The sequence below is a fragment of the Nicrophorus vespilloides genome, unplaced genomic scaffold (assembly GCF_001412225.1).
Source record: "Nicrophorus vespilloides isolate i.1.1-1 unplaced genomic scaffold, Nicve_v1.0, whole genome shotgun sequence".
NCBI classification, from domain to species: domain Eukaryota; kingdom Metazoa; phylum Arthropoda; class Insecta; order Coleoptera; family Silphidae; genus Nicrophorus; species Nicrophorus vespilloides.
This window is the reverse complement of record NW_017097996.1, coordinates 58,454-82,196: the sequence shown is the minus strand read 5'-3', so window position 1 is coordinate 82,196 and position 23,743 is coordinate 58,454. Positions and strand designations below refer to the sequence as shown.

The 23,743-nt window shown below is 28.7% G+C and overlaps 1 protein-coding gene across 5 annotated transcripts in view; it reads left to right on the top strand.

The window, feature by feature from the left end:
- Positions 1–1,910: 1,910 nt before the first annotated feature.
- Positions 1,911–23,743, top strand: part of LOC108561506 (disco-interacting protein 2) — a 55,131-nt gene continuing 33,298 nt past the window's right edge. For 4 of the 5 annotated variants that reach the window (XM_017919474.1, XM_017919473.1, XM_017919472.1 and 1 more), the window contains exon 1: positions 1,911–2,095. In XM_017919474.1, the coding sequence (XP_017774963.1) occupies positions 1,945–2,095 (151 nt within the window). In that variant the 5' untranslated portion in view covers positions 1,911–1,944. The remainder of the gene's footprint in view (positions 2,096–23,743) is intronic. The other variant, XM_017919475.1, reaches the window with a different exon arrangement.

The window sequence follows — 23,743 nt, the reverse complement described above, 5'->3', positions numbered from 1 at the left end:
TAAAACAGTTTATTTTTATGATTATCTAGTTTTATTTTATTCACTATTTCATTCATTAAAAAATAAGATGTGCTGTATTTATGTTAAAAGTTCAAAATATATAGTCTTAATTATTCAAATTTAGTTTAGATGTTGGATATAACAAAGTTCTTATATTATAAAAAAAACTTGATTAGTTTTGATTGGCAATGATGAAGTGGTCGTCTTTAGGATGAGAGCGTTTAATGCTTGTCGTGATATTAGTGATGGTATTACGAGAGCGTCAGTAATTGGGGGATTTGGGTATTTTGCTGGGAAGTTATGAATTGGTAAGGTAAATAGCTCGTGCGTGTTACGTGTGGATGTGAGGTAGATTTTAGCATATAGCGAGGATGAGAGAGAGAGATGTTGCACAATTTGAGAATTAGAGGTTTTGCGGATTAGAATCGGGGGGTCTCTGGGAGATCTGGTCTGGTCCGGCCGCTGTGGCTGCGGCTGAGGCGCAGGTCAGGACGACGCCAGAGTTCACCGGGAAGAGCGAGGGAGGCGCATCGACGGCGACGGCGTCGGTGTCCTCAGTATGTATATGACCGTCGCGACGCCGTCTGCCGTCTGCGAACGAGCTTTATTCGCGATGACACATGCTCATCATGCTCAATTACCATCTCACATGTGCCGTTCGAGCACATCCACAATTCACACTCGCATAAATCCATCGCTGCTCCGTGACGCACCCGACGCGACGTGTGACATACCACCACCACCATCACCAACCCATCAGATGGTCATTGTTGTTGTTCCTGTTGTTCATATTGTTGTTGTTGATTAGAGAGTTCGTACAGTCGTCGCGTTCTCGAACTGCAAAAGTGCCAAATATAAAAAAAAAGTTGTTAATAGTTTTGGATAGTCTTCGCGAGGAATGAGATTATAGTTATTTACTAAAACAGTTATTAAGTGCGGTTTCCAAAAAACACAAAAGAAACAAAGGGTCGTTAAGTTTGCAAGTACACATCCAAAAGTAGTTAAAACAAAACCTTCATCTTCACAATCTAAATAAAATTAAAATTCTACAAGTGTCGAATAGAAACTACTAATAATTTTAATAATAGACACAGCAGTGGTTCTCATCGTGACGGATCATTTGAATCCATCCTTGAGTTCAAGGCACTTTTAGAGAACAAAAAAAAAGAAGAAGCATGTGATGCGCCAGACAAAGCTGAAATTTCCTCTGTTCACCACCATTTCTTTCAACCAGATGACTCATTACCGCAGCAGCTTCGGATTACTTACTCTTTCCTTCACGAGCATTAACATTTAATTCTATCCACGCGTTCACCCTCGAATATCATTTAAAAGAAAAACCTCAAGACAAAGAGGATAAAAGATAGCTCCTTTTACGTGCGCGAAAGAGCGTAATATTTGAAAATCGATTTCAGCTTTCGCACGGTTCACTATTACCAAAAAGAAAAAGAAACACACACACACACAATATAAATATATATAAAATAATGTAACGTATTCTTCTAATACTTTATACGAACACGCCCGATCGATACAAATATATTAAAGAAGAAGAAGAAAAAAAGAAGTTTTCGCTTTATTTTTCGCGTTCGGAAAGTTTCTCGTGTCGTGGAATTCTCCCAGTCGTGTATTCTACCCCATCTGGAGTAGTTCCAATAATTCCAATTAGACAAAAAAAAGAAATAAATAAAACTTTTAAGCAACGTTAAAAGTTTTATTTTCGTTGTTGTACCAACACAATCTTCTAATTTCTTTTATTTTTTTTTTATTTATCTCAAAAGCTGACGTGATATTGTACAAAGAAAGTGTTAAAACTTGATATATTTATTTAGATGAGTTCGTTCGTTGTTGTTGAATTGAAAGTTGACTGGTACTGTTAAGTTTGGATTTAAATATATTAATATATAAAAAATATATATATTGGAAACTTTTTTTTGTTGTGAAATGATGGAGAGTTTGGAGGAAGTGGCCGATAGGGCAGAGGCGGAAAGGCAACAGAGTTTGAAGGATCTCGAACAGCTGTACGAGTGGCTGCAGCAATTCGAGGATCCGCCGCCAGCTCCGAGACCGCCGCCGCCTCAACAGTTCAGAAATGGTAAAGAAAAGATAAACTTGCAGATCAAGAATTTCGTCTTTGTATATTATTAAGTGTGTCTTTTTCTCGTGATGTTAATCTAGGTGTAATGAATGGTATAAATTCAAAGTGTTTTATGTTACTAATAAAACGATTCTCAATTCGTATTATTAAAATTTAGTTTTGAAACAAACATTGAGTAACAATTTATTATTTATATCTAAAAAATGTTAGAATAAAATTAATTACCTTGTCTAAGATTTGTAGAAACAATGTTAAAAAGTAATAATAGAATTTAATGCAAAAATTATACAACTTTACCTATAATTATAGAAACGAAAAAAAATGTTGTAATTTCTGAAGAAAATCCAAGAAAAATTGGTTTTGGTTAAATATTTTCTTTCATTAACTCAAGTATTAAGTTGTTAAATAAGTATAAATATAATATATTAAAATTGTATAAACGAACAATTTATTGTTATACAATAAATTTAATTACTGATATTTTTTTAATGAAGAATTAACTTTAGTAATTAGAATTATCAAAAGTAATTAGTTGAAATTAATTATTAATTTTAATGTAATTTTTAATAAAAACTATAAATTTGAATGAAACTTGCATATTTATGCATTAATTGATTTTTTTTATCTCCTGAATTAAAAAGTTTTTATAATTGTGTCAATGTAAATTATTTTCGATTTTTTATAAAATTAATTTTACTTTAATACCAAATTCTATTAGTAAAATCAATTTAAGTATAATTAATTAATTTGATAAAAAAAAATATGTATAAACAATTATTTACAAAAATGTATTGATTTTTCTCGACCAAAAAGCTATAATTTGAAAAACATGTTTGAACTAAATTTGTTACGATAAAATGATACTCCCATATTCTAAATTAAAACAAATATTTGCATTACGTATCTATTATTTCCAACTACGTTAATGAAAATTTGTATATGTAAACTACATATTTGTTAAAAACGAACATGTTCGAATGGCGTTTATTGATCGATTCACTAGTGTTATTTTCTTGTATGAAATAAATTTCACAATTGAATAATAACCAATTCTGTTATTTCCCATCCATTTCAATTTTATAGAATTATATAAATATGTAAATATGATTTAAAAAAAAAAACGAAGGTTTATTGTGTAAGGATTATTTTCAAATGGGTGTGGAATTGTATGTAGTATTCATTTTTCATATTAAAAAAATCTTTTTAAATGGTAGCAATAATCGATTTTTAACAATTATGTTTTTAGCATCAATTGAAGTACAGTGGAACCTCGCTTAACGAGCGACGTTTTGCATAACGAGTGATGATGAGGAGAGAAGTCCCGGATTGCGCGTCTGCTACGTCATTTTTAAAACTTGTGTACACATATTATGTGTATTTTTGAATATGTTCACTATACGAGTAAAAATCCGGAAATTTTGGAACGGAGTAAAGTCGTTAAGCGATTAAATTAAAAACGTATAATTATGTACATCGCATAGTGCGGGTAATCGGACTAATCGAGGATTTAGTAAATAATACAATTATTTAAGTATAAAAAATAATTTGTACACTAAATTTTTGGAATTCATTATGATCAATTAATCTGCTGACTTCATGTTAAATTCTGAAAAAAAAATGAAACATCGTAGGTGCACAAATTGTATTAAATTACTTCTAGGAAATTTTATCATAACTTTCGTTAAAGTATTTATTCTAGATGTTTTTTTTATTACGTTTCATTCCAAAATTAATTGTGGAAACAGATATGAAGTAACCAAAATCCGCTGCATATAAATGTAACTAAATATTTAATTTTCTTGTGCACAATGAGTAACATAATATTCGTCCGTGTTAATTAAAATTGCATAAAATTGTTAACCGGATAATATTGCAAAGAAATCCGAGCGGGATTCTGTTTTCATTAACGCAAAAAAAAGTTAATTTTAAATTTAACTAAATATAATACAAAATGTTTAAAGAAAAAACTGATTGTTCACTGCTGTAATTATCAAATACTAGAATAACTCGCATAGTGCGGATAAGCGATTCCATCATTATCTCGGACTATTGAAAACCTGAAATTTTATTCTTTTCTAAATTAATTGAAACTAAATGTTATAAAAAATATAATAATAAGGCGGAATTAGTTAATAGTAATTTCCAATTGTTATAATAATAAAATTTATTTAGTTGAGATTGAATCATGACTAAATGTGTTAATTAAGTAGTTTTGTTAATATTGAAGATGCAAAGAGCAGACGACATTCGTGTAAAGAGATAAATGATATCTTGTACATCTACAACAATATATCTTTATTAATTAGCCTCGGCGATTGCATAAGTAGATACTATAAATAGTGCCGTTTGTCACGTGGAGTGGTAACAGATTGAGATGTTTGTTAATGACGAAGGACTATCTTCAAACTAAATCTTTGACAACCTAACCGATGATTATCTACAAGATTTCTTATGCAGTCTTCCATATCAACTAACAGCAAGTTGTGTTTAGATGATTGTATTTTGTATTAACAAAATTCATTTAAAAACATAATTTTAAAGAAAAAAAAATTGATTACTTTATTTTTATGTATCATACTTCGTCTGGAGTCGATTGGTTTATCGTTGTTTCAGAGTTAAGCAAGAAACATACAATTATTCCTTGCATGGGTGACCGAGACAAATATAATTAATGCACAATTATTATTAAATACATTCAATATTGTGGTTATAAAATACATAATTTCACTTTTGTTTTACAGTTAAACAAAACGAAATTTGGATGGGTGACCGAGACAAATAGAATTTTTATGTTACTTAGTGCACATTTTTACAAGCACTAGTATTATCAAACACATTGAATATAATGAGTAAAAAAACTTATTTTTTACAGTTGTTTCATAGTTAAGCAAGAAAAACTATTAGCTGTTGGATGGGTGACCGAGACAAATAGAATTGATATGTAACTTAGTGAACATTTTTACAAACATTAGTATTGTTGGTAAAAAAAAATATATTATTTTTACTGTTGTTTCACAGTTAAGCAAGAAAAATACTATTTGTCGAAAAGATGGGTGACCGAGACAAATATATTGTATGCAACTTAATGAACAATTATATAAACACTATTATTATTAAAAACATATTGTGGGTAAAAAATACATATTTTCACTGTTGTTTTACAGTTAAGCAAAATAAATACCAGTAATTTTTGGATGGGTGATCAGTACAAATATAATACATGTGTATGTAACTTTGTACACATTTTTACAAACACTAGTATCATTAAAGACATTGAATATAATGAGTTAAAAAAACTTATTTTTTACAGTTGTATCACAGTTAAGCAAGAAAAAACTATTAGTTCCTGGATGGGTGATCGAACCAAATAGAATTGATATGCAACTTACTGCTCATTAATACAAGGACTATTATTACTAAATGCATTAAGTATTGTGGATAATGAATAAAAATGTTGAACAATGATTACTTTATCATTCAATTACATGAATATTACAATTGTCAACACGTTTGTTCATTTGTATTTCTGTCCACAGGGACACAGATGAAACACACGATGTTTTATTAATATTCTGTTCATTATTATTCTCCTTTTTTTACATAAAACCAACCGGTTATTCTCTTTATGTATCAAAGCTTTGTCCAATTAATTACAAACGATGTCATCTCATGCGTCAAACGCAAAACGCACATTGTTTTTATATGTAATGGTATAAAAACACATGTGCTTAAAATAAAGAATAAATCTGTATAGTAAATAAGGCAATAAAAATTATATAATTTTCATTATATTATTCATTTTCCTATTTATTTATTCAATTTATTTAAACTTTTTTTCTTCATATATTGTCAAAAAGTTACTTTTCTTTATCTTTTATTTAATTTCTCCGAAATGTTATTTAAGTGCACATTTAACTTTTACCTTAGTTTTTCTAATTACAATTTAATTACATAATATTTCGATGAAGTAAAGTGATTGTATTTTTTTTAAATGTTTACTTTTCAAATCATAATTGTGAGGTTCATTAAAAACTCGTCGAGTTTTCTATGCACGTAATAATTTTTCGTAACCCGATTTGTATTTTTCCTGGAATAATGCCAAGGTATTTTTTCGTGTAAACATTGATTTGTAAACAGTTTCAAACTGAAAGAAAAAGGTAAAAATAGGACAATTAAACGGGCAGCGTCTTTTTTTAATTCGAATGAAATAAAAGTGGCTAGAAAATTTGCACGAAACTGTATTTTTTATAATTTTTTTTTACTATATTTAGATTCTTAAAGAAATGATTTGATTAAATAAGAAAAAAAAAACACGTTACGAATAAATGAAAAATGTTTTTCTTACACTTTAATTATTGTGAAACATTTTAAAAATGAGAAACTTTTAATTAACTTTTCTTTCTGATTGATTTTTTTAAATTTAATATATATTAAATTTATAAGATTTTTGTATTATTGTACATGTAAAATTGACTATTTAAAATTTCATACATGTTTGGAAATCAAATGTTTAATTACATTTTTTGTTTGTTTCAGGTGAGTTAACGCAAGATGAATCAGAATTGGAGTTGGTAAAGTATTGTAGTTTATTTGTCATTAAAATATGTTCATTACCGGTGGCAATCAAAATTCCGACAACCATAATCCCGACATTATCAAAATCCCGACTGTATCAAAAGAGTATATATTTCTTACGTACGTACATATATCTTACCACCTATTTTTGAGACCATCTTTAGGTTCATTTTACGACTTATCACTTTAACGTCCCTTTTAGAAGTTGTTAAATGAAAAAATTAAAAATCACAGCATTTTTATTAATTTTATCCATGTTTTTATAAAAAAACAAATGTTTCTATCTTTATATTTCTGGAATCTAATGGTTTCATAAAACGAGGCCTAGCTGTTAAATATTTATCATTTCAAATGGATTAGGTATATGGATCTTTGCGAATTTTTCATGATGATAAATGTTTACGTGGATGTTTTTTTTGCTGGATATAATGAATCACGCGTGGCAAATACACGAAGGTAGCTTAGTGGTGAAAAAAAGAATAAAGCGTAACGCAGTTTTGATATATGGACGTGCATACGTACATATTTGTTTGTGATACGAACCTGATGGATGCGGAGGATGAGCGATGGAGTATCCCATTTTTAGTATTCCCATCATCTTCGTGGCGTGATCGTCCGAAGAATTCATGCTCAAACCCAATAGCAAGTGTCATCCATTATATTATATATGATCGTATCCATTTGCGTAACAGCTGTAGCAATTCTTCATCTACAACAACAAAAATAGTAGTTTTATATTGAAATCTGAGGATGTCTTGAGAACCGGTGGACATGTTAATGGTATGGAGGTTTCGAGACGCTTAATATTGCGGCCGTCCTTCGGGAGTCACCAGTATTTTCTTCTTCGGACAACTTTAGACCGTGCCTTCGGTTTGTGATCTATATGCGTTCTTTACGTCTATATAACACCCAAGAGACCGATCGTGTGCTATGAAACAGGGAAACTTCTTTGTCCCATAGAGCATCTTGATTTATACACTAAACGTAATAATAACTTTAATTTCGAATCGCTCCAAATTCCACCAAAATAGTCAAATCCCTTAATTAATTGGAATCTATTTTCGAAATCACTAATTATTAAAATGATAAAACATAAAATGCTTTAAATTGATTCTTTTTTTTTGAAAAAGCAAATTTGTTGTATTTCATTAGGGCACATTTTTTTCTAATGCAATTATAATTATAAATTGATTGTAATTAAATTACTTGATTGATTTTTGCTTTGTCATATCTAAATTTCAGCAAAAACTGTACAAAAAATAACTATTTTTGATGAAACTAAATTGATTAAAATAGTATGTCTGTGTTGAAATAGATTCAAATTATTATTTTTAAATGTTGGATATTACCTACTTCACTTACATAAATGTTAGGTTATCAATGTCAAATTATAAATGTATTGTTTTTAACTTACTTATTAAAAAATGTGTTGCAATTATTGGGTCGTATTAAGCTGGGCACAAAAAACAACGTTTCTTCGTCATCTTTAAAGTTAACTTTAAATAAATGTTTGGTGTTGGGTACCAAAATAAATTGATTACTGTTAACTTACCATGCAAATATTGTAATCTGTTGTAATCATCATTGGTACACCTTGATTTTGCTAAAATTTGATTAATATAGGCTGAAATAGGTTGAAAGGATAAAGAAAAGACAGATATGGGATGTACTAAAATTAAATATATTTACATAAAACAGTAAGCAGTTAATATTTTACAAAACATATGTAAACAAATTGACTGAATGTTTTGGGATTCATCTTCCAAGTCCTCCACTTTTGGATAGATGTCCAGCGCAACAATGTTCATCATATTGCTATTTTTTTATATTTCTAAAGAAGAGTTGTATAAGTAATTAATTGCTTCCTTCAGATAAGATTCCGAAAGATCCTTAAAATCTGCAATTCTTGATAGGAAATCATCAAAGGAGTTATTTATAATCGTTAGATTATCCAAGAAAATTTCTATCTTGATTTCATTTTGTACGGAATCCAGCAAAGATTTTGCGTCATCCATGAGATCCTCTATCTGTGTCAAAATGTGATCTAAATTGCCTGTCCACAACTCCAAGGTACTCCAGTAGTCTGTATGTATTATACTGTCATCCTGCATCTGTTTGTCTGCACGTTTTAGGCATTCAAAAAATGCATCCCGTACTTCAGCAAAGTGAGATATCACTGTATCCCAAAAAATTATTTCATTGTACTGGATCTGCTTTAAACATGTATTTAAGTATGTATTTACTTGATATCTGTTTTGTATCAAATCTTCCCTGGCTTTACTTTGTTCTATGTAATAAGGTATAAAATTATTCATGCTCTCGGCGTTATTTTTCAGTAACTCCTCTGCGAATTCGAGGCATCTGAATAAAGCGATAACTTTAGCCATTTTATAGTTTACAAAAATTTGCTGTGTGTAGCTGAAGATATGATTTGAAACTGATGGTGAACTATTTTTTGGAGTGGTTTATATACTCTTCATACCACCTCGTTACACTATCGTTAGGTACTTAGAAAAAGGTTGAAAGGGAAAATACGACAGGTAAACTTTGACAAATTTCAATGTAAAGTAACTTTCCTTTTTAAATGTTTAAAACCGTACTAATCGAATAGCACAAAATAATTTATAACAAATGCTGACAGTTAATTAGATTTGTAACATTTGAAAATGTTAAATATATCTCTATACCCAAAAAAGAACAGAAATATTCTAAATATAAACAAAATATAAATAATTAGTAAATACCTAAAATAAAATGATTGTAAAAATAATAATAGTAAATCAAATCAAAAGATTCATACATAACATAACAACGAAGTAACAATTTGCTATGTATAAATGTTGTTTATATAATTAATGTATCTTTTCTTATATACTAAATATTTAAAAAGTTGTAGTTTATTTTAAAAAGTCAAATTTTTATAATAAATTCAAGAACAATTTAATTTCAACCACCTAAAAAAACAATTTTTGATAGACCGAAAATATCTGTATGAAAACGAACGCTAGTAATTAGCAATGATTCCTTTGTTTTACTTAATTTATTATATAGAAGATATTGGAAACGCTATATTAAATACGCTATATTCTATATTAAATTATTAATTGCTTTCTCAGGTGCAAAATTAATCATTTCTAAATGTTTTTTATTTTATGATTGTCTACATTAAACGTAATAAAAATTGTATTGTAGTCATTATTTTCATAATAAAACTAATGAATTATTTTATTTCGTCCATTTAAAAAAGTTAATATTCGATCAACGGAAAACAGCTACATGAAAACGCTCATAATTAACCATTCATTAATTTGAATCTATGCCAGTAATTAACAATAATTCCTTTGTTTTACTTAATTTATTATATAGAAATTATTGGAAAAGCTAAAGCTTTCAATATGAAATTATGAGCTTTTTTTAACCTGGTAAAAAGGTATATTTTCAGGTAAAGTAGTATCGATTTTGTATGGTACCTGGAAACAAAAGTAATCCATTTTATTGCCCCCCGCAATAAATGTTCAGTATTTTATATTAGATTAAATGAAATATGTATCGGTAATTAGTAATGACTTTCAATAAATTTGAAAAATTAAGAGTTTTCTATGTTTTAATTCACTTAGAAACAATTTTATTATGTATAAATGTCTATTAATTAATGTATCTTTTCTTATATACTAAATACAATCGATTCCGCTTTAATCGGAACTAGTTCATGTTGTCTCGATTAAGCGGGTTGTGAAATTATCCGAAATTCCACAAAAAATACAGGATTAAGGTTTTTTAATATTTTATTTAATAAATTGCACAAAATAAATCGAGTCTCAAAAGTATATGTACGCATACATAAATTGTATACGTACTACATAATAGAAAATGATATAAATTCTGGAACAATAAATATGTGTGTATCAGGCGTGGTCTGTCCATGGACGCGGCTACACAATTTTAAATGTTATTTCTTTTATTAACAATAATAATTATTTTTATTGCAACAATACAAAAAAAATATATAATTTAAAATTTTCATACAATAATACTAATTAAACGAAAAGTCATTTTGGTCTTTCTGCCCATCTTTTATTATTGTCTACATTAAACTCAACAATAATAATATTATTTCAATAATAAACTAAAGAATAATTTGATTTCGTCCACTTAAAAAAAAATCAATATTCGATCAACCGAAAACAGCTACATGAAAACGCTCGTAACGAACCATTAATTAATTGGAATCTATGCCGGTAATTAGTAATGATTTAATTGTTTTGCATGGACTACCTATGTTTTCGGTCCATCTTTATACTCGTCGCAGGTATATATGTACAATGTAGTAGTAGTACATAGCTACAACAGTGGAGCGAGCGCAAAAGCAGACCACAACGCACCATCGATTTCTCTCGCAGATATTTTTGCGTTATATTCAGTGTCACCCTTTCTAATAGACAGAACAAAGGCAGATTCCGATTCCCAAATAGACACTCGAATGCGAATCCATCCACTATCGCATAATTACCCAAGCAATAGAAAACAAACAAACAGAAATCAAACGACTTTTGTATTGCAACAACTTCAGTTGCAGATGGTAAATCTCGAAGTGCAAATTTAATTTTCAATACATTCAAATGCATACATAAAACGATTAATCGACGTTGAAAATATCGTAAAACACGAAGAGATTGAACCGGAAAATTAACGCAGTTTTTTTTTGTTGGTCGGAGAAGAGGGTGCGGCGCGAAGTCTGCAATTACCAAAGTTGACACTTAATCGTTGTAAGTGTGCGGAAGGCTTTATTCATGAAATGTCAACAGGCTGACAATGATTTCGACCTGGTAATGGAGTTTTCGGGTCGAGTTTCGCTATAAATTTTTGAGTGACATCGACGTCAGGTGAACGAACCTACTCCACCACCAAGGTGAGAGACCTGGAGGTTTATGTGAGTATATATTTTGTAGAGGTGCATAATAAATTCGACGGATTTGCGTTCATGAAATATTAGCTTCGATAGATTTTTTTTTGTTCAAATTCGTATTTTTACAGCCGTAATAATGGAACAACGGCGTAATATTTCAGTATCGAATATCAATATTATATGTGTATGTGTTTTTTTTTTGTTGTTGTTGTTGTTGTGTTTTATTTAAATTATACGAACGCTTTCAATATACTTTTGTTCCTTTTCATATTCTCTATATTTGTATATATTCGATCGTTTCACTGCATTCGCAGCTCATCCAATAATTGATATAATTAATTCTCCATCATGCATACATTTGTATTTTAACAAAATTGTTTAATTTTTTACATTATTATTAATAAACTCTACTTTTCATCAATTATTTTAATGATGGTATTAAAAGCGTTTGTGTTTTCATTGATTCCTTAAGATAACCGCAACCGTTGCTGATATGAATTTCTCTTGATCGTAAACTTGAATTTGATTATTACTAATATATACGTTTGCTTTTGATAGCGGCACATTGCGGTTTCGATTCCTCCAAACCGCAGCAGCCGGCATCTCGCAACCATTTCAGAAATCTATGTAAACGTTATACCTATAATAAAAGATTGCTTTTCTCCTTTGAAAACCAAAGATCTTCAAGAAAATGATCTTCTGTTCATCCTATAAATTGGACTAAGTTCGAATTTGATTATATGGCAAAATCGACATCCCCACAATCAAAATCCCGACATTCGAAATTCCGATAGTACATTAGTAATTATTAATATATAACAACAATTAACAATCTAATTGTATTTTAGATTATTTCTTATAGTTAAGGCCAAAATCCGCTTAAATCCCGAACATTTTGATACTGTCGGTATTTCAAATCTCAGGCCCGTGGGATGTAGTTTCTAACACTAGATTACATAATTAATTTTATTATTTATTTTGTATATAAAAAAGCAAATATGTATAGAATCAAATGAAAATGTGATTTCTGTATGAATATGTTTCAAATTTTAATCGATTTCAAAGTAATATTCACAATTGTTATGTGCTAAATTATAAATTGGGTTTGTAGCAGTAGTACATTGTACTTAATTTTCCTGTGTAAATCTGTTGCAAATATAAAATGTATTATTTTCAAACTGCTTCATTAATCATCATCAGGAGGAAACGTAATACGGCAGTTAGCTTTATTTTTTATCTGGACACACATCATAACGAACACGTAAATCTGATTTAATGAAATGGCCAGACATGAAGGATTAATGAATCCAACAGAGGATTCAAGTTTAATATACTTCTTTCTCTTTGTTCTCATTTTGTTTGTTTTTTTCTTACAAGTTTTCAATTTCTTTTAAATTCTTATTACTCATTTTTTAGTGCTTTATTCAAATTTATTACTTCAGTTCAACAATGCAACATTAACAACTTAACTTTATATATTATTATATAATATAAATTATGTATTATTTTTTTTACTTGCTCATTTTAAACTCATTTTTAGAAATTTGAGCAAGACCATTAAAATTTACCTATTCAATTTATTAATTCAATTCTATATTTAGTCACCCATCTATCCATATTATATTGCTTAACTTTCTTATACTTATATATGAATTACTTCTTTTGAGCTTCATCAAATCTTGGAAATATTGATTATAACTATAATCCGTTTAGTATTTTTTTTATTGTCTTTTTCTTGGAATTGTATTGATACATTGAACTTTCAAAGTATCCAGGTTTAACTTTAATGTGAATAAGTAACAATTTTGTAGTTAAGTATTTCACAAGAATATTAGCTTTAGATGTTTTGAATGTGGGTTATATTTTTCTTAGTATATACATTTGAATAACAAGCTTCAATCATTTCGAAGTACATCAAACGTTTTCGAAGAGCTTAACAAAATCAGATCGTTATTAGCTTTTTTTTATTCCTTAGAGATTTATACTTTTGGTCTATTTATAGACTGTTTGATTAGTGTAGATCTAAAGTGAATTCTGTATTATTAATATTTATACCTTAGTAAATAAAATACTTTTTAAAATAAAGTATACTAGCTCACAACTTATTGGCATGAATTTTATATATCTCTCACATTCGTCTATCAGAATGACTGAAAGAGCTCTACTATGACCAAGTAGATGATCAATTGTAACGAAAACCTTCCAATAAAATATACTTTTTTAGTCTCTTGGTGAATAAATACGTCTGAAAGAGCCCTTGGTCGATAATCAATTATTAAAAAAAACATCTCACTTCATATAAGTTGTATCTGAGACAGACAATCTTATTTAATATTAAAAAAAGAACAAGTTTGATAATATTTGAAGAGATATAAAAAAAATGAAATCGAATCTACGGTCTGCGGTATTCGGTAACGAAGATTGAAGAAGAAGAAGAAGGCAAAAAATGTAAAGAAAGCCTTTTCGCTGCAAAGGGAAAAAAATGTTAACGAGATAACTTCAAGTGTCTCGCCGTTCTTTTCTTGTTTTTCAGAACCTCTTGATTATTGAGGATGAAACGTGCGTCTAGTCTAATAACATCTCTTTATTTTTTCCTTCTTCTTTGCGTAATGGAGATAGAAATAGCCGTTGCAGAGGAAAAGCTAAATTGAAGCGAACGGCAGTTTAATTAAACAGAAAAGTATTTAGTATTAGCGGAGGAAACGTACCGAAAAAAATGTAGTAGTAGTAGGAAGAGAAGAAATGGTCTTTGCAGACTTAAAAAAAACGTTAACGAGATGAGTTCAAGCTCTGTGCTTAGATTATAATCTCATTCTGCAGCAATCCATCACGCATTTGCGTTTAACCTATTGTTATATGACTTCTTTTTTTATTTGTGTTTGCACCTGCAGACGAATGGAATTCCCTGAATTCCATTCGCGACAGCGGCGTTGATTCGAATTTAATTAAATTATACAATTAATTGCGCGTTTCTGTGATGCTGTATGGATGTATGCGCATAAATAGCTCACGGTTGGAAGGATCAATGGTATTTTGTAAATGAAATGAGTTACATTTTACCGTTCGGTTTATTTTGCTGCAGAATTTATATATTTACTTTTTTTGTGTAAGCGAAACGTTCCATACCAAAAGCGGGCGAATTCCATATGAATGAAATTCGATTAGAAGCCGGTACGAGCCGTGTACGAATCAGGTCATTTGCAAGTTGTTATATATAAATTGATATTTTTTATTTTGCTGCACTTAGATAAATTACAGAATGTGTGTGTATCGTTTATGGCTCGTGTTTAAATTTAATTAAAGTTAAGTAATTCGATGCGAGTGAGACGGAGTAGATCACATAATAAGCCGTAAATCGCGAAAGTAAGTTATTGGGGTATTTATGCACATAAATCAAGTCGTTATGCGCGTGTTTCTCTGTTGTGTACGTACGTTTATATACATATGCGGGGAGAGATCCGCCCGTAATTGAACGTAACGATTTGTCGGAACATGGGAAATGCGCTCCATATATCAATATTGTAATCTTATTAAGGATGCTTTCGATAAATGCACGCCATTCCCATTCCCATCCTGCTTATATTGCCTTCGGAGCTAATGTAATGCGAGTACTCCTTTACTGCCATTGAGCCATCGACTAATTATCCACTATAAATATTGGTTCTGAACGTTTCCATTTCAAGTGGTAGTTAATGGCCAAGCGAAAAAGAATCAACGCAAAGCAGCAATGCGAATGAGGAATACACATAAAAAAGCGGGTCACGGTTCCCTAAGTTTAGAAGCGGAACTGTTTACATAACACCACCGGGATTATAAATTTCGTAGTTATTTTCGAACGGTTTATTCCGAAACGAAATTACTTTCGGCAAATAATTTGCGAACGGCAAATTACCAGATTGAATTACCAGTTTCAAACGTTTTTGGTCATTTGACCGTCAGTCTTCAATTAAATTATTCGTTTATAGTTTCGTTTTGTTTTGACTAAAGTTCAGAATTTTACCTTTAACGTTATTTGCAGTTTTTGATATCAATGTGTTTTAATTAAAAATCGCCGAAAATTTGCTTTTTCTATTTATGTATTTTGTACTAATTTTAAAGTTCACATATTAATTTACTATACATTTCTAATTTTTTATTAAAATTATCATTTTAGAAGTTTTTTTCTAATTATGTAAATTGATAATAATTGTTCTCAGCATGTTCAAATGTAGTCACTGATTATTTATTTTATTTACTTTTCTGTCTATTAAATACATAATTCCGAGATCAGCAATAACTCGCATAGTCCGGGTAATCTGTCAATATCCCGTACTATATTAAATCGGACTTAAATAAATACAAAAATAAACCACATAAAAAGAGACTTGAATGTATCAGCGAAAAATAAACGATCATTTATTTTTAAATAATAAAAAAGAAACAATTTTGTTGACTAATTGTTTAGAATGCATTTTCTCAATTCAAATTAAAATTTAGATTGTTATAAAACTTTTAAACTTGATATTAATGTATGAAGTTTGTACTTTTTTACTAAAGTTCAAAATTTCATCTTTAACTATCTTCATTTGAAGTTTTTATTACACATTATTATATACATGAAATCTCTAATTTATTTTTTAATTTCCTTTCTTTTTATTCAAAATTTTCAATTTATCAAATTTTCAAATCGGACAATACTGAATCGGGACTATGCGAGGTATTAATGTATTCGTTTGTTTCTACTAAAGTTAAATATTTCATCCTTAACTATCTTCATTTGAAGTTCTTATTCCACATTATTATATACATGAAATCTCTAATTTATTGTTTAATTTCCTTTCTTTTTATTGAAAATATTCAATTTATCAAATTTTCAAATCGGACAATACTGAATCCGGACTATGCGAGGTATTAATGTATTCGTTTGTTTTCACTAATCTTCAAAATTTTATTCTTAACTATCTTGATTTGACGTTCTTTTTCAAAATGATTATATATTTATACGCTTTATTCAAAATTTTCAATGAATTTATCAAATTCATAATTATATTATTTCTTGGTTGTAGTTCGTTTATATTTGCAGTTACTTTGAGACACTTTAAAGTAAAGATTAAATCAGTTATAATTGGTTTCGCTATTTCCTGAGCAAGTTTTCTGCATTGTATAAGAGTTTCTTGCTTTCGAGATAGCACCTTGAGATTGTTATGTGATAACTTGTAGTGTTGTGTCATCTGCAAGTGTCGCAATTGTTGTGTTGTTTGGTGTTTGGTATATCCGATGTATAGTTAAGATAACACTTCCTCGTAGTACGTACTCCCAGAAGTAAGTGGAACGAGTGAAGAGATTTCCATGCGGAAATGTATAAAGTAAAGTGTATTTGCGTATTAAGTTTGTTAGTAATAATAAAATATTTGCAGTGTATTTTGGCTTTTGAATATTATAATTTCTATTAGTTAATATTTTGATGCCAGCAATTTAGTGTTGTCATTTGTTCGTTTGCTACGAGTTGTCAAAAATGTCAACGCTGAAATAGTGCACTTACATTTTATGTTTTATTTAATTACAGGATAACCACGCATGATAATATAGCATCATACAAGATTAATAGTAAATAGAAAAATATCAACTTTCGAATATGTTAAATTTATCATATCTAATGAAAGAAACAAAACTTAACGAAATTTCATCAACTATAATTAATATAACTAAATGCAATGGATGAAACCTAACCAAATCCAATAGACAAAACATAACCCTAAACCCAATTTTCCTGTATACCATGGAAGGTCAGAATGACCGGTGCTTAAAAAGTTATTATTTTTGTAATTAAACGTGTTGTTTAGCTTTTATGAAATGACGTTTCAAATTTATTTTTATTTAATTACTTCAAACTTGTGTAGTTGTACCAAAGTTTGAAAACTGTCAAATTAGCCGTGGTAAGTTTAGTATTAAAGGACATAACTTAACCTAAGTTTTTGTTTTGACATAAATTGAATGACATTTTGACATATGAAAGTTTTCATATAATTAGTTTATGAGTATTGAAAAGATTTATTTAAAAATAATGTTATATAATATGAATATTTCATTATTAATTATAATGAAAACAGATTAAATCGTTACGTTATTATATAAACAATTAATGGATTCAATATAATACAAGATCACGAGTAATAGCAATTATCTACAACTGCGTTTCCCAAACTGTGTTAAAAGTTAATAGGTGTTCCGTGAAAACCTATAACTAAATAAATAATGAATATTTTTCTCATTTTTTTAAATTTGTATCCTACAAAATAAACGTGAAAATTTCAGGATTTAGGAAACCCTGCTCTACTACATTCTTTCAGTTAAACTTGTTATAAAATTGAAGGAGTCAAATGAAAACTTTTATAAACGTGCAGATATTTTCAAACGGAACTAAACTACATTTTGTGCAAATAAGTGACGTCCGCGAAATTACCGAATAGAGTTTTCAGTTTGCCCAAAAACGAAAAGCGAGTCTTTTTAAATATTTAACCATACGAAACAACGAAACGCAAACAACTGTACCAAAAAAAAGCACACACAACGCTTCGTTCATTTTGAACTTTTCGAAGCAGATGTTTTTTAACGAGAGTTAACCAGAGTTTCGACACGTGCATTTAACCCCAGTAAATGTTCGGCACTTTTCCGTTATTTAATTTACGATTTTAAGTATATATTTTACCCCTTTTCCTTTTTTTTTCTCTATCGCTGCTTTCGTATCAGAGTTATTAAATGGAAGCTGAATTAAATTTGCGTATTATGTTTGCGGAATTTACGCGTACAATTCTCTATATATTCTGAATGGGCACTTAAAACTGAGCGATGACGATAAAATTTTATGTAGAATTGAATTGAATTCCGTACACCGCATAACAAAGATAATATATATATATATTTTAATTTGATGCCGCGAAGGCAGGTATAGGGTTTTTAATGCCTCGTACTTTACGTAATAGTAAACTATAAATATTTGCAAAATTATTTCTTTCGGCTCCCTTTATTCTATGTAGAAGTGTCGTAATTTAAAATAACATAAAGCGAGGTAAGAAATATATTAGTTCATCAATTTTGCTTATATTTTTCTATTGATTTGTTATTCTTTGATTATGGAATGGTAATGTTATTATGTTATATGAATCGTCCTCCACGCAAATCATCTGAAGAATAAATATTGCCGTATTTGCATCAGCATATCGAAATATGAATTGCTTCAAGAAATTATTATTTCTCTATTTATTTATAATTTATAGCTACATTAAGTAAGTTAATTAGTAGGTAATAATGTCAAGTATTTAGAAAACTTCATAGAATCCTTCAATAGTAATTTACATACAAATTATTTTTTAATTATTATTCAGAATGTAATAATTCTTTAATTTATAGTTTTTATGTATTTGTTTATAATTTACATAGTTTTTTAGTAATTCTTTTTATTTAATAGTATAATTATTTTCTACAAATTTATTAACGTTCAATTAATTTAATACCAACATTTTGTAGTAAAACTGTAAAAGCTACAAGTTTATTAACAGTAATTTTTTCTCGAGTTACAAAAAGCTATTTACCACCAATTCAATGAAGAGCCACAAAGTGCCGTGTTTAACATTCGACTATTTAAAACCAATTTTATATTATATTGTTTTCTAGCATATTGTCATATTATCTTCATATTTAACATTAATGTTAACTCGAGCTACCATAAGCTATTGATCACCAATCCAATTAATAGCCACAACGTACCGTGCTTAACTTTTAACACTAATTCTGTGTTCTATTATTTGATAGAATTGTTTACTTTATAACTGTATATTATCTACAAGTTTGTTAATATTAATTTCTATCTAAAGCTATTGATAACCAATGAAATTAATAGCAATTACGGGTCTTGCTTAACTTTCAACTATTATCTACATGTTTGTTAACATTCATTTTATCTCAAGCTACCAAAAGCTATTAATCACCAATCCAATGAATACTCATGATCTGTCTTGCTTAACTAACTTCCAACTATTAAACACCAATTTTAATTTATATTATTATCTACAAATTTGTTAATATTCATTTTTTTCTCGAGTTAAAAAACAATATTAATTACAAATCTATGCACTAAATTTGACACTACTCATCTTTCTTTATAATAATTAGACTAGAATACAGTTGTGAAATATTGAATTTCCCAATTGATTATTTATATGTAATCAATCATAAACGATACTAAATATAGCGGAATTCAATAAGCGTATTGTCGTATTATGAGTGTAGTCATAAAGCCAATTTCGTATTCAGCGATGATTCAATTGCATTGACATAAAATTCGTTCAAACGAAACGCATTAATCATCCACCTTTCACATTATATCCGTTGCTTTTGGAAACTATTGCAAATTCTGAGAATCAAACGTAGTACAGAATCATGCGAACTTCAGTTGATTAATTTTTTTTTTCAACTAACCAAAGCTCATATTCGTTCTAAATTCGTTAATTTTTAAATGATTGTATGTATTATCACAAAAGAAATATTCAACTCTTCAAATATTTCGTGTATTTATCTTTTATAAATATTAGGTTTTTAGATTTGAAGATATTTGATTTTTATTTGGTGTGAAAATGTCCACTATCTGCTATTTATTAAGTAAATAGATTATATAGGGGATGTTTCTATTGATTTCCTATGATTATTTTTTTTATCTTTTATTGATTTTTATTTGTGTTTTAATATTTATGTAATAGAAACTTTTATATACGCTTTTTAATTCTTACTTAAATTTCTTATCATCGAGCTTTTGCGGGAATTAAGGAGGTTATACTATATAATAATACCAGGATAATTATTGTAACCACAATAAACGCACGACCTGAATCGTATTACATTTCAAATTTGATAAACTACAAACTAATTTTTTATCATTTCATAATATATTTTTTTTAAATAATTCAGATAAATTATTTTGTAGAATTGTATAACGACTGAATTAACTTGTGGTCGATACTCCTAACAATGCAGAATACTATAGAAGTAATTATTAGAGTTGTTAATTCTTGGATAATCTTTGCTAACTCTGAAGAAATTTGCAACAGTCTTAATCAAAGATAATTCACATAGTATGAATTATTGTGTAGAATTGTATACAACGACTGAATTAACTTATATTTGAAATATAGGATAATCTCTTAACAATTCAGAACATTATAGAAGTAATTGTTAGAGTATTTAATACTTGGATAATCTTTGCTAACTCTGAAGAAACTTGCTTCAGTCTTAATTAAAGAATAATTCACTTAATATGAATGAACTTTATGGTCGATACTTAGAATATAGCATAATCTCTTAACAATTGAGAATATTATAGAAGTAATTGTTAGAGTATTTAATACTTGGATAATCTTTGTTAACTCTGAAATAATTTTCAACAGTCTTAATTGAAGAATAATTCACATAGTATGAATTATTGTGTAAAATTCTATATAACGACTGAATTATCTTAACTTATACTTGAAATATAGCATAATCTACTAATAATTCAGAAGATTGTAGAAGTAATTGTTATAGTGTTTAATACTTGGATAATCTTTGCACATGTTATGAATTATTGTGTGAAATTGTGTAGAACGACTAAAGAAACTGATGATCTATAGTCAGAAAAGAGGAAAACCTAATAAGAAATGCAGAAATTACTATATTTAAATTTAATCTTGACAGATCAGACCAAAGTTATATCTCCATAAAACAATTAGGATTAATGAAGCAATTTGACATTAAAGCAAAATCTTGATGGATGACCCAACTTTGATGATTATACATGTCTCAGAGATTAATTACAGATACATCAAAAATAATTTAGTATAATAATTCAATAAAGTATAAATAATTACCATTTTTTTTTAAGACTGTTTCTTTTTTTCAAGGCAGCACGAAGAAAATGATTATGATGTTAAATAAATTGAAAAAAAAAATAAAATAATGGTTTCATTATAAATGTGATTAAGTCTTAAAGGTATTAAAGTGCAATTAACTACTATTTTCTTAAAGTTAATCTGGTGATAAAGTCGAGGGAATGGCATCGCCCGGAGCGTTTTATGTACCTTCAAATTAACAACTGAACGGCGCGCGGATCCTTAGTTGGGATGATTCTAAGTCCTATTTTGCTTGTAAAGTGCGCGATTTCGTACTCACATAAACTTGGAAATTTCAGTTGAGATTCATTTAATATAGTGTTTTTCTTTATAAATCTCTGTAATTAAAGCAATCGATACTTTAATTAATTATAAAAACACTTCACGTTTTTGGGGAAACAACAATTTTTGCATATTTTTTTCTTTTGAAATTATCGAAACCGGACAATAGTAAATACGAAGTAATCCAATCCGCACTATGTGAGGTATTGCTGTACACAGTTTTTTTTATGGTAGAGAGCATAAATATTACATTTACAACGTGTCATAAAAGAAGCCTTTTTTAAATTAACTTTGTCAACTATTCGTTTTAGATTTTATTATATTTTCAGATAATTCCTGAAATATTGATTTTCTCTGTTCTCTTGAATAGAAAGTAGTAGAAAAATTGGTAATACTTCTTTTAATAATCAATTTGTTACTAAATTTTAGTTAAAGCTTAATTTATATGATTTTTTTTTAATTAAGGTAAAAATACAAAAACTTATTTTAAGAGTAATATTTATTATATTAAACAATTTTATGACAGTTTAATTACAATAAATTCATTAGTTTAAAATGAATACAACAATATATGCAAAATAGATGCACCTAATGAATTTTCTCTGACTGTTTTTGCTTCCTAAAAGCACAAAGCTTTATCTGTAAATTAGTTTCCATGATATATGTGTCCCAGTAAATGCAGTATTTCCATAATAATTCCCCCTTTCATACGTATAGTTCCAAGTGCAAACTGGATTGAGTTGAAACAAAAAAAAAACATGATACCTTTATGCCTGACAATGCAGCAATATTAGCGAAAATACAAATAAACCTACCTAGTTGGCAAAATTATTACTGTATCATTATTATTCGAGAGTGCTCTTCTCTTCTCTCCCTGTGTGTCTCATTATTCGCTGAATGCACTGGATTTTTGCAATTATTAATGGAAGACGTCAAAGAACGAACGAACGTTGCGATGGAAATGATTTTATTCATAGACGTCGCATTAAATCGATACGAAATTCGCTGCATAATAATGTGCCGTTACTTTCGTTAATATAAATATAGATATTCCTTAAATGTATATTATAAACCTAACGGTCGCACTTTTATATCGTCGATGGACTCTCCTATCTCGAACCCGTCCGTCCACGGTTCTTGGATTCGAAACCACCGAGGAATTAACTCTCGTAATTTATACAAGATCGCTCACTTTTCCTCTGTAATTTTGCGCAAAACGTGAAAATAAGAACAACATCTGCCAATATACTGGGATAATAATAATTCTAAAGGATAATTTCTTAAAATTCACAACCTTTCATCTCATTCATCACATATTGCGTTGTCCGGATAGTTCGTGCTCATGTTTAAATTTATCAGAATTGTTAAAAACAATGGTGATTGAAATGTCTTTAGATAAAACGTTGGTTGGGATCAAATGATTTGTACCAGTTTAGTAATATTTCGAAGATGAAAGAATTCTATACTTTTCTATTACTGGAAAGCCAAAAAATCCAATAACTTTATATTTCAAAGCCTTTATATTTTTTTTACTGCCATACGAAAGTTGTTGAAGTTAGACAGAATTGTATTAGTAGACCCACAGAATTAACCTTCTAAATTTTGAGAGGATGGAATGTTTAAGTTGCATAAAAGATGAATAAAGATGTATAAATCAAAATAGTGTGTACATAACTAGAAATGTATAATATATCGATAAAAAAATTTATTTTTTAAATTAAACAGGAATGTCTTTAGATAAAACTTTGGTTCGGATCAAATGATTTGTATCAGTTTAGTAATATTTCGAAGATGAAAGAATTCTATACTTTTCTATTACTGGAAAGTCAAAAATTCCAAAGCCTTTATATTTCTTTTACTGCCATACGAAAGTTGTTGAAGTTAGACAGAATTGTATTAGTAGACCCACAGAATTAACCTTCTAAATTCTGAGAGGATGGAATGTTTAAGTTTCATAAAAGACGAATAAAGGTGTATAGATCA